Source organism: Dreissena polymorpha, chromosome 3 (genome assembly GCF_020536995.1).
Source record: "Dreissena polymorpha isolate Duluth1 chromosome 3, UMN_Dpol_1.0, whole genome shotgun sequence".
Taxonomy (NCBI): Eukaryota; Metazoa; Mollusca; class Bivalvia; order Myida; family Dreissenidae; genus Dreissena; species Dreissena polymorpha.
The window spans coordinates 101,326,533-101,343,070 of record NC_068357.1 but is presented as its reverse complement, the minus strand read 5'-3'; the positions used below and the strand labels follow the sequence as shown (position 1 = coordinate 101,343,070).

The 16,538-nt window shown below is 36.1% G+C and overlaps 1 protein-coding gene across 10 annotated transcripts in view; it reads right to left on the bottom strand.

Annotated features, from left to right (window-relative positions):
- LOC127870789 (EH domain-binding protein 1-like) overlaps window positions 1-16,538 on the bottom strand; it is an 81,524-nt gene that overhangs the window by 44,141 nt on the left and 20,845 nt on the right. For 9 of the 10 annotated variants that reach the window (XR_008044910.1, XR_008044912.1, XR_008044909.1 and 6 more), the window contains exons 5-16: window positions 15,884-16,065; window positions 14,979-15,202; window positions 13,186-13,744; window positions 12,439-12,502; window positions 12,050-12,213; window positions 11,601-11,649; window positions 10,634-10,774; window positions 9,604-10,229; window positions 9,008-9,071; window positions 5,314-5,391; window positions 1,456-1,662; window positions 662-845 (exon numbers count right to left, since the gene is read on the bottom strand). Coding sequence is in view for 6 of the 10 variants with exons in the window: in XM_052413269.1 (XP_052269229.1) it covers window positions 662-845; window positions 1,456-1,662; window positions 5,314-5,391; window positions 9,008-9,071; window positions 9,604-10,229; window positions 10,634-10,774; window positions 11,601-11,649; window positions 12,050-12,213; window positions 12,439-12,502; window positions 13,186-13,744; window positions 14,979-15,202; window positions 15,884-16,065 (2,542 nt within the window). In the remaining 4 variants the exon portion in view is untranslated. The remainder of the gene's footprint in view (window positions 1-661; window positions 846-1,455; window positions 1,663-5,313; window positions 5,392-9,007; window positions 9,072-9,603; window positions 10,230-10,633; window positions 10,775-11,600; window positions 11,650-12,049; window positions 12,214-12,438; window positions 12,503-13,185; window positions 13,745-14,978; window positions 15,203-15,883; window positions 16,066-16,538) is intronic. The other variant, XM_052413273.1, reaches the window with a different exon arrangement.

Genomic DNA, 16,538 nt, shown 5'->3' with positions numbered 1-16,538 from the left:
GGAAAACAGAACAGTTAGTCAGTGTTCTCCAGAAAAATTTCAGAACCCAGTTATATTTTCAAAGTAGCCGGCAACTAAGCATTAAAACTCGTGTTTTTGAACCATCTCAATTGATATTTTTTGAAAATTCTAAATAAAATGTAACCGGTGAAATCGCTGGCTGCTGATGCTTTCGGAGAACAATGAGTAAGTATCTTTCTGTTGAAGCTTACTTACAATAGAACTGAACATATTTTGTCTAAATGATCAGTTAAGTTATGGATAAAAACAAATCTTAAATACAGCATTCACTTGCATAAGTTAGAACAATGCTAGAGATAGTTAAATAAAACAATCATTCATTCCAGAAAGAAAAAAAGGAAAGATAAATATATAAGAACAAGTCTAGGTGAAGAATAAGTTAAATTACCCTGAAGAAATCCTAATTAGCATTATCAAATGGTTGGACAAAGAGAGAACATTTCAGTAGAAACAGGAAACATGTATCAACAAATCTTAACAAATGAACAACAATAACAGTATCCTTTAAAGTCATGGTGGCCTTGACCCCACCTATCCCATGTAAATTCAAAAGTGCAATCATAATATGACGAAATAACAAAACAAGAATCTAACAACAACAAAATCTTTCTTAAAACCTGTGCATACTAGAAATTCTTACCAGTATTTTCGTCTTCTTCGTCTTTTGACTTCTTCATTGCTGGAAGTGGCAGAGACCTTGCTAACGGGCCTTCTCCACTCATCTTGCGCATGAACTCAGTCTCTGAAGGTTTCCCAAGGCTCTCTCGAGTCTCCGTAATTAATTGACGGGCTCGCTCTCTTAGCTGCCTTTTCCTTTCGTCTTCCTGAATACGACATCAATGTTTTGCATTGATGTAGAGTTGCAGACAGGTTATATTAAAATTGCAATTTCAGACACACTTTGTGGTAAAAATTAACAATGATCTTATTTTTAAAAAAATCAAATTTTAGCTATATATATAGCAAATTTTAGCTATATACAGCAAATGTTAAGAACTATGAATTAAAAAATTAGTTTTGTTCAAATATATTTATTGAAGCTTGATTCCCATGGACTTATTGAGACACCCTTAAGTCTGTTCTCTGAAAAGAACTAGTCCTGTATGTCTATAAAGAGAGAACAAAAGACCTCTTTGTTCTCATACAGACACCAATTCCTTGCGCTATTGTGACTCTTGCATGAAACCAGTATATTGCCATGCAGTGAGATACACTTATATAAAGAAAACTCTAATCTGCGTATCAAACCTTCAACTTCTGACACCACTCTTGACAAACCAAGCAAAGACTGTCATGAAATTGAATCCAACAAGTACCTGCTGCAATTAGCACAATACATTTAAGTTCAGACCCGACCTATTGACTATTATTGTTCACTACAAAAGATGAAATGAAATGTGTAAACTCCAATAAACCCCAGGATCAATATCATACGGCAGCAATGTCCTTGCTTTCCTGGACATCCCCTGTGGTGCCTCTGGCGTCTGTGGCCCCGGTCTGACCTGCCGACAATGGCCCCTCCTCACTGCCTCCCTGCGGGGGCCCCTCCTCCTTGGTGGACTTGGCTGTCTCCTGACGCGCCTTCTGTAACAGCAGCTGGGCGCGTTCCTTTAACTCCAGCTGGCGTGAGCGGCGACTGGACTGTGGGATGAGATGGGAAACTGATACATTGGAGTGGAAATAACATCAAGAGGAAAATAAAGCAGCATGGTGTACAATCAATATATTAAAATTTATAAATTGATCATACCTAAAAGTCTGCAATTTAGAACACGCCAGATTCGAATAAACATTGTATTGTATTTTTGTCCCAGTTTCTGACTGATCATAGGGACAAATGTTCTGACCAAGTTCCTTGAAGATTAGGCAATAAATATTGTATCTAGTGTTCACAAGGTAAATGCAGAAGGTTGTGCTCAGGTGAGCTCAATGACATGTTTCTACTAACTTGACTGACCTTTTTTTCCAGCAGACTGTAATTTTTTTTTTTAATTCCAGGTTGAGGTGACTAATGCGCAACAGCAAAAAAATAACAAGAGCACCGCCTTGCTGGTGCAGACCGCTCATCTATTTTTCATTTTGAAGGTGAAGGGACCTATCTAAATTTGAATCACAAAGGAAGGAGGGGTGGAGTGGAGGGGGCGGTGTATAGTGTGGGGGTGTGGTCATTTATTACATTTTCTTCCAAAAATGCAAAAAAAATGCTGCTTTTTTTTGGGGGGGGGGATTCTTGGGTGGGATGGTTGGACAGTATTTCAAAAATAAAATACAAAAAATAGTTGTGTTTTTTAACCATGTTTAACAAAAATATTTTTGGGGGGTGGGGTGGGTTGGGGGGGGTATAGTGTTAGGGTGTGGTGGTCATTTATTAGGTGATCTTTACAAAAAAATCACACTTTTTTCAGGGGGGATTCGGGGTGGGGTGGGGCTTGGGGGATGGTTTGGGTGGAGTCTATTGTGATATGTCAGGTAAGAGTTGTTTTGTCAAAGTATCAATCAAATCTAATCATAAATAAAGAAGTTATGGCAATTTTAGCAAAATTTAATAATTTGACCTTGAGAGTCAAGGTCATTCAAAGGTCAAGGTAAAATTCAACTTGCCAGGTACAGTACCCTCATGATAGCATGAAAGTATTTGAAGTTTGAAAGCAATAGCCTTGATACTTTAGAAGTAAAGTGGATCTAAACACAAAATTTAACCATATATTCAAAGTTACTAAGTAAAAAAAGGGCCATAATTCCGTAAAAATGATAACCAGAGTTATGCAACTTGTCCTTTACTGTCCCCTTATGATAGTTTGCGAGTGTTCCAAGTATGAAAGCAATATCTATGATACTTAAGGGGTAAAGTGGACCAAACACAAAACTTAACCAAATTTTCAATTTAATTTTCTAAGTATAAAGGGCCCATAATTCCGTCAAAATGCCACTCAGAGTTACATAACTTTGCCTGCACAGTCCCCTTATGATAGTAAGTAAGTGTTGCAAGTATGAAAGCAATAGCTTTGATACTTAAGGAATAAAATGGACCTAAACACAAAACTTAACCAAAATTTTCAATTTTCTAAGTATAAAAAGGGCACATAATTCTGTTAAAATGCACGCCAGAGTTATCTAACTTTGCCTGCCCAGTCCCCTCATGACAGTAAGTAAGTGTACCAAGTTTGAATGCAATAGCATTGATACTTAATGAGAAAAGTGGACCTAAACGCAAAACCTAACCGGACGCCAACGCCGAGGCGAAGGTGATGACAATAGCTCATAATTTTTTTTCAAAAAATAGATGAGCTAAATATCAGATTTTTTCCAATTATATATGTTTATATGTTTATAGTCAACAAGGCATATATTGGTCAAACTAAGCTTTCAGCACATAAATCATATTGTTCATGTGTGTTTTAATTTGTTTTGTACTTTTGTTTCTTATTTTGATGTTTTGTTTGGTTTTAATTTTCAGTTTATAAGGTAGATCTTTATAGTCTTCCTTTTTCTTCTTAACAGTTTATCAATTGCAGTTTGTTACCATGAAGAATATAGCACCGAAAATGTGTTAATTAGTACATTGATCAGTGGCTTAATCAAAGTACTGACAGTACTGGTGTGACGATGCTTTTGAAGAGGATGGATATAAAAGCATCAATTTAAGTATATCTATATCACCACAATTGTGTATGTGGGTAAGAACATTTTGGGTAGGAAAAAAATTTGGGTACAAAAATTTTGGGTACGAAAAAAAATTGGGTACGAAAAAAATTAGGGTACGAAACTGGGAGGCGGGTTACATTCTCGATCAAATCTAACAAGAAATATCTTTAAAAAGATAATCGGCGTGTATTTTTCTGTACTACTTTTCGTAAAAACTTTCTATTACAATAAAATGTTTGTGGGTTATTAAAATTACGTTTCAGCAGATATATACAAAACATGACATGATCGTTAATAACACCTGTACATCATACCCTACCTTTATTTCGTTGTTTACGTTTTTAAGTTACTAATGTTATATGTATGGACGTGATTTCACATGCCCATGGGCATGGATATATGCTTTTTTTCTGTTGAATATTGTTTGTTAATTTAAGTTCAATACGAATAGGCATGTTTGTTCATTAGGAAGGTAATACTTTCATGATGATTCTCTAAAGTAGGTATGAGCACATAGCCGGCCCAGGTTAGCTCAATCGTAAGAGCACTTGACTACCTGAGTTCGCCCAGGAACATATGGATATGTTAACTAACCAAATTGATATGACCTTATATATGCTGAAATCTAACAAACGAACGAATTATCAAACATGTTATGTACACTTAGGTGGTTGTGTAATTTCTGTTTGAATATCGTATTAAATATGTACATTTAAAATGATTGTGCCCGAACATGAGTTTTGTTTCCTTTTTTTTTAGTCTATACGCGCCTAGGCTGCACCCAGTGTGTGTATTTGTGTATTTCCAAGGTTATGAGTTACCTCCGCGCCTAAGGCTGCATAATGTTGGGACCCGGAGTGTGTCCAGAACTCCTACCTAATAAGCTTAGACTGATGACAGTTGGGACGAATTTAAAATGAAAGCTGCAATTTCCAGCTATTTATTTTGTTACTGATATACTTTTTAATTTTAGATATGGTCTTGTTCTGCGGGGGGATAGGATTTTCCGGAGAAAACCCCACCTTTCCGGTATTGTGACCACAAAACAAACAAAAAAACATTGCGCAGGGAGCGGGAATCGAACCGGTGTCGTAGAGGTGAAAAAGCATACGTGCTGACAACTGCGCAAGCGGGACGGACCACTACTCAAGGAAATGTTGTTTTATCTATATCTATATATCATAGCAGTGCAGCGTTTACAAGTTCGAAATTAATCGTATTCTTTAGATTTGTGATCACGTAAAAAGTTAATTGTACATGTTTTCATTCGCAATTTATTTACAAAATCGAGAACAAATATCAAACACAATAGAGAAAATATTTAGTTGTTTCATTGGTCCATAAAGATAAAATGGATGTAAAATTACTCATTTAAAATCAACGTTTTGATACACTTATTGAATCTGTTTCCCCAGAATATGCTGTTCTATTAATATTTACCTTTATCAATGATAATCAGCGAGGTATGCCGATTAGAAAAATCGAGCTATCTCAATTGGACTGGCTCGGTCTTTTACATAGGTCGCCATTGTGACAAATTTATTGGTGGTATGATAACTTAGACGAGCTGCTTCGCAGCATCGTCAAAAAGTGCCTTATATTGAGACCCTGGATAAGACAACACTGATATTCCAGACTGGTTTTTACCTGAGAGGATTCTGATGTTTCTGAGCTAGGTGTGTCAGGAGTTGCTTCCCTTGAAGGGGTTTCTGGTATGTGTGGCCTCTGTAGTAGAAACTATGTTTGTATTCTGCCCTACATCAAACAGTTCTGACAAACATATATGCTGTAACCTTTATGAAAATATTGTTTGCAGTATTTCTTCAAATACAAACATAAACTGAGCTTTGTCACAGACATGACGAATAACCCCACATGCCGCATTGACACATAATATTTTGCATGTCGTCTTCACAAAAAACAGCGGACACCATGCTCAATTTTTAAAACGCCCCCTTGACCTAGTTTTTGACCCTGAAAGGCCCATGTTCTAACTAGGCCTTAAGATCATCTCCATAAAACTTCTGACCAAGTTTGGTGAAGATCGGATGTAAACTACTTGAATTAGAGAGCGGACACCATGCTGAATGTTAACAAGAGCACCGCCTTGCGGGTGCAGACCGCTCATCTATTTTTCTTTTTAAAGGTGAAGGGACTCTCATTTTCAATCACAAAGAAGGGAGGGGTGGAGTGAAGAGGGGTGTATAGTGTGGGGGTGTGGGCATTTATTACATTATCTTCCAAAAATGCGAAAAAAAAAGCAAAAAAAAATGCCAAAAAAAATTCGGGGGGTGGGGGGGGGGGGGGGGGTGGGGAGGGATTGTGCGATGGTTGGACGGTATTTCAAACATAAACTAATAAAAATAAATATTTGTGTTTTTAACCGTATCAAAAAAAAAAATTGTGGGGGGGTAGGGGGGGGTGGGGGGGGGGGTATAGTGTGAGGGTGTGGTGGTCATTTGCAAGACGATCTTAAAAAAAAAATTGGGGGGGGGGATTCGGGTGGGGAGTGGGGGGGGATTCTTGGGTGCGATGGTTGGACGGTATTTCAAACATAAAAAAATTTAAAAAAAAATTTGTGTTTTTTAACCGTTTCCAAAAAAAAAAAATGGGGGGGGGGGGTTGGGGGGGGGGTGGGGTGGGGGGGTATAGTGTGAGGGTGTGGTGGTCATTTGTGAGATGATCTTAAAAAAAAAAAAAATATTAAGTGGGGGATTCGGGCGGGGGGAGGGGGGGGGGGAGGGCACGGGGGATGGTTTGGGTGGAGTCTATTGTGGTATGTCAGGTTAGAGTAGTTTTGTCAAAGTATCAATCAAATCTAATCATAAATAAAGAAGTTATGGCAATTTTAGCAAAATTTAATAATTTGACCTTGAGAGTCAAGGTCATTCAAAGGTCAAGGTAAAATTCAACTTGCCAGGTGCAGTAACCTCATGATAGCATGAAAGTATTTGAAGTTTGAAAGCAATAGCCTTGATACTTAAGAAGTAAAGTGGATCGAAACACAAAATTTAACCATATATTCAAAGTTACTAAGTCAAAAAAGGGCCATAATTCCGTAAAAATGACAACCAGAGTTATGCAACTTGTCCTTTTACTGTACCCTTATGATAGTTTGCGAGTGTTCCAAGTATGAAAGCAATATCTATGATACTTTGGGGGTAAAGTGGACCAAAACACAATACTTAACCAAATTTTCAATTTTCTAAGTATAAAGGGCCCATAATTCCATCCAAATGCCAGTCAGAGTTACATAACTTTGCCTGCACAGTCCCCTTATGATAGTTAATAAGTGTTGCAAGTATGAAAGCAATAGCTTTGATACTGTAGGAATAAAGTGGACCTAAACACAAAACTTAACCAAATTTTCAATTTTCTAAGTATAAAAAGGGCACATAATTCTGTCCAAATGCCAGTCAGAGTTACATTACTTTGCCTGCACAGTCCCCTTATGATAGTTAGTAAGTGTTGCAAGTATGAAAGCAAAAGCTTTGATACTTACGGAATAAAATGGACCTAAACACAAAACTTAACCAAAATTTTCAATTTTCTAAGTATAAAAAGGGCACATAATTCTGTCAAACTGCACGCCAGAGTTATCTAACTTTGCCTGCCCAGTCCCCTCATGATAGTAAGTAAGTGTACCAAGTTTGAATGCAATAGCATTGATACTTTTTGAGAAAAGTGGACCTAAACGCAAAACTTAACCAAAATTTTCAATTTTCTAAGTATAAAAAGGGCACATAATTATGTCAAAATGCACGCCAGAGTTATCTAACTTTGCCTGCCCAGTCCCCTCATGACAGTAAGTAAGTGTACCAAGTTTGAATGCAATAGCATTGATACTTTCTGAGAAAACGCAAAACTTAACCGGACGCCGACACCAACGCCGAGCCAAGGTGATGACAATAGCTCATAATTTTTTTTCAAAAAATAGATGAGCTAAAAAATGCACTAAGTGACCCCGTGACCTAGTTTTAGGCCCGGAATGGCCCATGTTCAAACTTGTCCTAGAGATCATTTAGATAAAACTTGTGACCAAGTTTGGTGAGGATTGGATGAAAACTACTTGAATTAGAGAGCGGACAACATGGTGAGGTTTGAAACACACTAAGATACCCCATGACCTAGTTTTTGACCCAGCATGACCCATATTAAAACTTGACCTAGACATCATCTAGATACAACTTCTGACCAAGTTTGGTGAAGATTGGATGAAAACTACTTGAATTAGAGAGCGGACAACTTTGTGATGTTTAAAACGCACTAAGTGACCCCGTTATCTTGTTTTTGACCCGGCATGACCCATATTCAAACTTGCCCTAGACATTATCAAGATACAACTTCTGACCAATATTGGTGAAGATTGGAAAAAAACTACTTGAATTAGACAGCGGACAACATGGTGAGGTTTAAAACACACTAAGTGACCCTGTGACCTAGTTTTTGACCCGGCATGGCCCATGTTCGAACTTGACCTACACATCATCTAGTTACAACTTCTGACCAAGTGTGGTTAAGATCTGATTTAAACTACTTGAAATAGAGAGCGGACACCATGCTCAATGTGTTAAACGTACTAAGTGACCCTGTGACCTAGTTTTTGATCTGGCATGGCCCATGTTCGAACTTGGCCTTCAGATCATCTAGATAAAACTTCTGACCAAGTTTGGTGAAGATCGGATGAAAACTACTTGAATAAGAGAGAGGACACCATGCTGAATGTTAAAAAACGCACTAAGTGACCCCATGACCTAGTTTTTGACCCGCCAAGGCCCATGTTCGAACTTGGCCTTAAGATCATCTTGATACAACGTCTGACCAAGTTTGGTGAAGATCGGATGAAAACTACTTGAATTAGAGAGCAGACAACATGCTGAATGTTTAAAACGCACTAAGTGACCCCTCGACCTAGTTTTTGACCCGGCAAGACCCATGTTAGAACTTAGCCTAGACATCATGTAGATACAACTTCTGACCAAGTTTGGTGAAGATCGAATGAAAACTACTTGAATTAGAGAGCTGACACTTAATACGGACCGACAGACAGACCGACAGACTGACCGACTGACAGACAAGTTCACTCCTATATACCCCCCTAAACTTCGTTTGTTGGGGTATAACAAATATGCAAATAACTTTTTTGCAAACAATGAGAACTAAAATTTTGTATATAAAAAAGCAATTACATGTAATAAGATAATAAAATTACAAAAAAAGTTGAAATGTATAAATGTGTTAATGTTCTACATAAGTAAATCATCACAAATTGCAATCTGATATTTGTATTGACATTATTCAGATGGCTATAAATAATCAATTAATAGTGAATGTGGCTAACATCCATGGCTGCTTTTAAGTCCGGTAAATTTAGGTCTTTCCTCTTCATATCAGCTGACTGCCGTCTGCAATAATATCATGCTTGTTAAAAGAAAACAACACAATTATTGTACTTGCATCAGAATATGTTGCATGGCTACTTAAATTTAAACGTATAGATTGTGAGATTGCAATTAAATTTCATCATAATATGCTTTTCCCATTATAGGTACAGGGCAGTTTATAATTATTGTGCAGTTTATAAAAAACTTAATCATTATTTTAAATTTACCAGGACAAATACAACTATAAAGATTTTTTTATTTGAGAGACACCAGGACAAAAACAAATATTAAGATATAATGATAATTTAAATTCAACATATCTAGATTAGATATACTAGTTTTAGTGGCTAAAAAGAAAAGGGAAAGAAAATGTTTTAAATAACTTTGATCAACTATATCATTCTAGGTAATCCAATGTTCACTGTTTTTTTTGTGTGCAGATATCAAGACATATAGAGAGTTCTTCCTGATCTTTAACATGCAAATACTTTCAAATATAAATATTAAATATTATCTGAAAAAAATGATGATAAGCAAAACATGAAAATGTTACCTTTCAACATCTTGACTAGAATCTAACTCTGGTGTCTTCTTTTCAATTTTAATATTTCTCTTTTCCTCTTCTGTATTATCATCACTATCAAACGGATTCTTCCGTACATAGCTAGCGGGTTCTTTCTCAATATTTGAAACCAATTTATCACTATTTGCATTAAAACCAGGTGCAGTGCTGTCTAAAGGTTCTATTGAGTGAACACTAGTCCTAGGTGTTTTATTTCTGATTTCAACAGAAGATTCTTTTTTAGCATCTTTTCCAACATTACTATCTATAACTTTATTTTTCGATGAACCTTCTTTAGAGTTTCCCAATGAAAGACTAGAACTGTCAGTTTTACTTGACAAATCAACAGTAGTAGATTTACCTGCCTTTGAATCAACTTTGTCACTTGACCCTTTTTTATCTCCCTTGGCACCATTACTATCTCCCTTAGCACCTGTATTATCTCCCTTTGTAACTGATTCACCACCTGTCTTTTTTTCTTTGGTTTTAGCCTTTTTCACACTTCCATTAGCTATACGATCTCCATACATTTCTTTGGAGATGGCAGAGTCTTCGGCATGATCATTCTCTCCCAGGGTGTACGTACTTTCCTTTGAGCTGGGGCCAATTTGTTGAATCTGGAAACATGCCAAGGGCAAGGCATGAATACAAACAACCTTTGGGTAGGATACTTGAATATTCTAACACAGACTGATGAGTATACAATGACTGATTCACAATTTTAGTTTCTGACTGTTTAACATTGACTTAGTAAGGATGTGATTATTAATATGGTGCACCAATAGGCATGGAAATAAGTTACCACAAGTTATGTCACACATTTTGAGCAGCCTATCATCTTGCTAATCTTAACATTAATTAAAAATAAAAACATTCAGAGTTGACAGTCCTTACTATACAAATATCCTTTTCCCCATCTCTATATTGACTCTATCTTAATTGATTATTTGCTTGACTGTCCCTTTTTACATCCAAATAAATGGGCATGTTGATCAAAACAAGTGTTCAACATTTCTCTAACCTCCAGTGCAGTTCCGGTGAAGTAGCTTCGGAGGGTATGCAGGTAGGTCATCACAGCCAGCTTGTCTGGCACGGCCAACAGCACCATGTCTGAGGGCTCAATGACCCGTGGTATGCCCAGCTTGGCTGCAGCGTCGAATGCCTAGGGGGAAGAGGACAGTTTGTTACTTATTACAGTGTTTGAGGCCACTTACAGAAACTGCACACAATTGGCAAAATCCTGAATTTTTTTTACTTGTGATTAATTATGTAAAGTTGATTTATTTGACAATTTTTAAAACTCATGATGAAATCAAGCGAACCATGATTTTCTTAATGAAATACTGTGAAAAGTCTAAATCCAGCTAAAAAACACTGTGCTCAATGTCAATTGTAAACATGTTCTGCTTATTGATTTAAAACAAAACAAGTTTTCATTGGGCACAGGTGCCCACACATTCCTCACTTCTGTCTCAAAACTCCAATAATGTAAAAAACATGGTGTGATCTTTACCTTTGAGGTAAGGAGAAAGGCGTTACACGCGGCACAGATCTTCTTGTGATGATGATGGTCATTTGAGGCATTTTATTAAAAAAAATCTCAATATAAGGCAAAGTTTAGACTGACAAATGAACGTTAAGCTGTTTAACTTAAGGCAAAATTAAACTTGTGGCATTTACCTTTGAGGTAGTGAGGCAGGTGGTCAAAGGGACATTTCATCTTATGTTGGTTAACATTTGTGCAAAGTTATTTCAAAGTCCATTATTATACAGTAAAGTTATCTCTGAGACTTGAAGCTTGCACATGCATACAGTGTGACTGCTTTATGGCGGATTCTTTGAAGGAGGCATACAAACTACTTCTAACTAATATTACAACCATGCCACCTGTGGTGATTCTATAATATATAGGATCAGAACATACAGAAAACAATTATAAAATCAGTAATAATGATATTTAATTATATCCTACAGTTGTGTATACTCACTTTTTTGTTATTTCCTTTAATATCATGAGGAGCTAGTTTAGAAAATTCTCTGCAAAATAAAACACACAAACTCTTTTACAAACTTTAACACCAAAATGTTCAACATTTTTATGCTGCTCAGTACGCTATCAGTTGTGATTTCATTTTATTACAAGAATGTCATACTATAATGACAGTGTAAGCCAAATACATCAAACAAGTTGGACATTGTATGTACATTTGTAAAGTGTTAACTGTTTTGTGAATCTATGGCAGTTTATTTGTCAGGAGTAATTTGAAAGAATAAGAAAAGGATGGACCTCATGGTTTGTAGATGCCTTATGATAAGAACTTTTGTTGACTAATTTATTAGTACACTTTGTGGGAAAATCAAATCAGTACTCATACTTAAGAATCTCTCAGCAATTCATCATCTAGAATGTTTTCTACAAGCCAAGTGCATGACTTACATGAGGTCACTCCTGAAATGATGAATGAGAGCACAGAAGGCCATTCCATTCCTCCAGGAGGTGGTGAGATTGGTGACCTTGACCCCTTTGTAACCCTGGGTTACCACCTTGCACCAGTCCAGAAGGTCAAGGCTGGAGCTGGGAGCCTGGCTTGGGGATTCCATCTGCGGAAAATGTATAAGGATTGTCTCATAATCTTAAAGCAAATTGAATACATCTATTTTTTACAGAACACATTATCCTGACCACACATGTAGATGCATATATTTAAGTATAAGCTTTTTAAATGCTTAATGGCATGGCAGTTAAAGACCAAAAATCTTATTTACCACTAAACAAACATTGTTGATAAAGCTTGCAATAATAATTTATTTCATATTTTAACTTACATAGCTAGAATCTTCAATTGAAGTGTCAATAACAGTTGAAGGACTGCTTTCCACATTATTATTGCTACAATTAAAAAAAGTAAATCAATTTAATTTAATAATTTAACTGCATCACAAAACAATTTTGTGGTTTAAATAATTATTTGTCTGAAAAAATATTGTCAATTATATCCTTCTTTTTGATAGTTTCATCCATTCAAATAGATTCCACACCCATGTTTGATAAATTATGATAAAAATTGAATTATTTATATTTGTAAAGAAAATTCTATCCCATTGGTTCAAAACACATGGATTTTATATTTTGTTTGAAGAAGTTTTTCCCAGTAAAATGAAAACCAAACAAATCAATAGGAAATAAGAGGATCAAATCTGGGTTGCTAGGGTTTCTTTTTAACATGGGTTGTTTCTAAGGAAACATTTAATATTTAACTTATTCTGCTAGTATATTTTTCTTAAAATTAAGACATTTAAAGTAAATGTCTCATTTGTGTTGACATTGCTTTCCTCTAGTATTAAAACGTAAAGAAGCGCTTTGACGGATGATTATACAGGAAAAGAGGCTATATGTGATATACACAGAAAAAATGAACAATTATTTGATAAGAATGTTCAACATTTGAAACTAATATGTGCATGCAAGGACAGTGTTTTATTGCTTTCAGACATTGATAACACAAACTTCAGAGTGATATAACACTAAATTTTGTAACATACTATCTACCAGCATTTTCAATATAAACTGACCTGTGATTTTCTGAAGGCTTCTTTTCTTCAGGTGGTGAGAGGGACCTTTTTCTTTCAGCCTTCGGTGAAGACGGAGGTGTCCCTATGTACATAGGCCTGGGAGGGGTGGGGGCCTTCTTCTTAGACTTTACATACTTATGGGCAGGCTTGTTGGCATTCACGGGAGTCTGTGGTGCAACTTGAGCTGCAGGCTTCTTTTCACCTTGTTTCCCTTCTGGCCTCGGTGGTGGTTTTGTTGTTGGGGGATTCTCAAAGGGGACACCCTGGGAATGGGATCTCGGTGGAGCTGGAGCTTCCTTCTTTTTCTTCCTTCTGTCTAAGGACGATGTGTCACTAAATTTATCTGAGAAGGGATTGGAGTCATCCAGTTCCTCTGGCTCATCAAAAGGGTTTGTGGAAACTTCACTAGTGTTGTTTAAGGCTGACTTGTCATTGTCCTCTCCAGCGAAGGGGTTGTTGACAGTGGGTTCTGAAATGGTGCTTATATAAGCATCTTCTTCTGCTTCTTCAAACGGATTCATTGGTGGTTTTATTGGCTGGTACTTTTGAAACATTTCATCTGCAAAATATGATACTTTTGATTAATTATAATGTTGAATTTAAACAAAGTAGTCATAATGCAACCTTCAAAAGTCGGCTTAAGTTTATTTTATTGTGAATATGTTAACAGTGTCAGGATCGGATGAATATTAGTGTTACCAGACATAACGCGATATACAGGCAGAAAAATATTGAAATATAATTTTACACAAAAGAAAAAATGGAATATTCATACATTAAAAATAAGATTAAATTCTATAATGAAAATTCTTTAATGCAAAAATCACATAATAGACAGGAATATCACAGACTCCTCATGCAAAACAAACAATAAATGACAAAAACCAACATATCCATGCTGAAAATATACTAGATTACATATTTTCTACTCTTAAATAGAAATCATTTCATACGCACATATTCAAAACTTAGTTATTTCAACAAGGAAGTAAGAATGGTACATCCATAGTTAATATTTTAAAAGTCAAGGCCAAGATAATTAATGGAACACATTTAATACTTTTAAATACAAGTTCCAAAAAATAATAGCAAAAGGAATAAATACCAGTAACTTTAGAATTACAGGGATAACCTTTTGATTTCTGTATATAAAGAAATATTGATTCAAATACAAATATGTTTGCATTGCAGCATGCTGACAAAAATCAAACATGCAACACTTGAACGTAAAAGGGAACACTTCAAAAGAAATAAACTGAAATTGTTTGAGAAACATAAGAGGCTAAGAAACTTGCACTTATTACCTTTTCTTTTACAGCAGGTTTCATTAAATTTATCAACATACAAACAGAATACATGTAGATTTTATATTTCAACAGGACTGATAAACTTGTCATTCAAATCATGACTTTGTGTAGTTTTTTTTTTAGAGAATTAAGGTGACCAAGGTCATTTTTTTCCAAAATGAAATGCTGTCCAAACTAAGGCCAAATTGAATAATAACTGAGAGAATACTTATTGAACAACCTCCTTCATTTACATAATGTTATTTTGTAAAAGATAAATGCATGCAAACCAGTGTAAACAGAGCTGAAACAATTCATGTAAGTAATTTCAAGTTGCCATCCACAGTTTTTTTAAATTTGCAGCACTTCACATTTAAAGCAAACTTTGATTCTAAATTTTGAAATAACAACATGTTTATAGAGTCTTCTTGCAAAAAAAATCATGTTCATTATGTTTCAGCCCTGTTTGAAAAAAGTGAACAAAAATCAAAGAAAAACTCAAGATACCAATATCAATATCAACATCCTCATCATCAGGGTCGCCGAAAGGATTACCCATGTTTTGATTGGTTTGAAGCTGAGCCATCTGATTGGTTACATCTGCAAATTTAGCGGAGATGTTTAGATCACTCTCAGTGTCGTTTTCATCATCGTCATCAATGTCTTCCAAGTTGCCTATGTCTGACTTTCCTATCGACATCAAGGAGGCTACACTCTGCATGTCTTCATCTCTGCAAACAGACACGCAATACAACTGTGGCTGGCTATTAACAAATGAGCCTTCCTATGGGAAAACCACGCTAACTGCATGTGCTTAATGTGACACACAGAGTTGTCCCATCTAAGTAACGACACTTAAGGCCAAGATTGGATTTCGCTAAGAAGAGACTTCCTTTAACGAAAAATACCATAAAAGCAGGAAGTGTTGTCCATGATAAGCCTTTCAGGACTGCAGCTCAAATATTAGAAGAGAAACCAGGAACAAGATCCTTGATGGCTCTTTATTTAACTCATAGCTTTTATAAAAATAAAAGATGATATCATACTTCATGATTTATGATAAAAAACTGCTTTTCTATGTATGAACTAAGCCATAATTTGATTGACCCATTAGAATGTAATTAAGATATATATACTTAAAACTGTAATGGAGTTAATTATTTTTTTAACATTCCTAAACAGGGTTATAACAAAAATTATAAAGATGTTGCCTTGTATTGCCCCACTGATATACCAGGACAAGTTAGGCAATAAAAGAAATAAATTGGACTTTGACCTCACGTCTACATATGCTCCTTGTCTAAAACAATTGACCAATCAGAATGCTTGAAACATTTGAAAGCTTATTTCCATTTGCTTAACATATGAAACTCAGCCTAAGATTGAACTCACTGGGAGTAAGATGCACTTACGTAGCCTTTCCTTCGCGCAGAAAAACGCAGGATAGGGTGAGCTTGATAAGTGCACCCTTGATCTTCTTGGTGACTGGGTTTAACCGGATGGTGAGCTCATGCTGTGAGGGTATATCTGTAGCATATTTCTTCATGTTAATGGCTGCTGTAGCAATTATCTTTCTTCTGCCACTCTGGGATTGCTAAAAATGTTAGCCATTTTATAATACAGAGAAAGAAGGCCTTTCCCAAAATTAGGTAACTTCCCTTACATGAGAACATAAGGATTTTGCCTGACAAAAAAATTTAGGGAAGGGGAGCTAACAAAAGCTGTCAGAGGACAGCGCGTTCAACTATTCAAGTGCTTGACAGTATAACGTAAGCCATCATGGGGAAATTGTTCATTTTCAATAATTTATTAGACGACATTTCAAAAATAAAAAAAGGAAAAAAAAAAAATTGGGGGGGGGGGGGTTGAGAGGCGATATAATGATGTGGGGTGTGGTCATTTATTAGACGATCTTTCAAAAATAAAAAAATATTATTATTTCTTTTTTTTGGGGGGGGGGGGGTAGGGGGGGGGGTGAGAGGGGGGTATAATGTGGGGTGTGGTAATTTATAAGATGATGTTTAAAAACAAAATTGGGGGGGGGGGGTAGGGGGGGTAGGGGGTGGG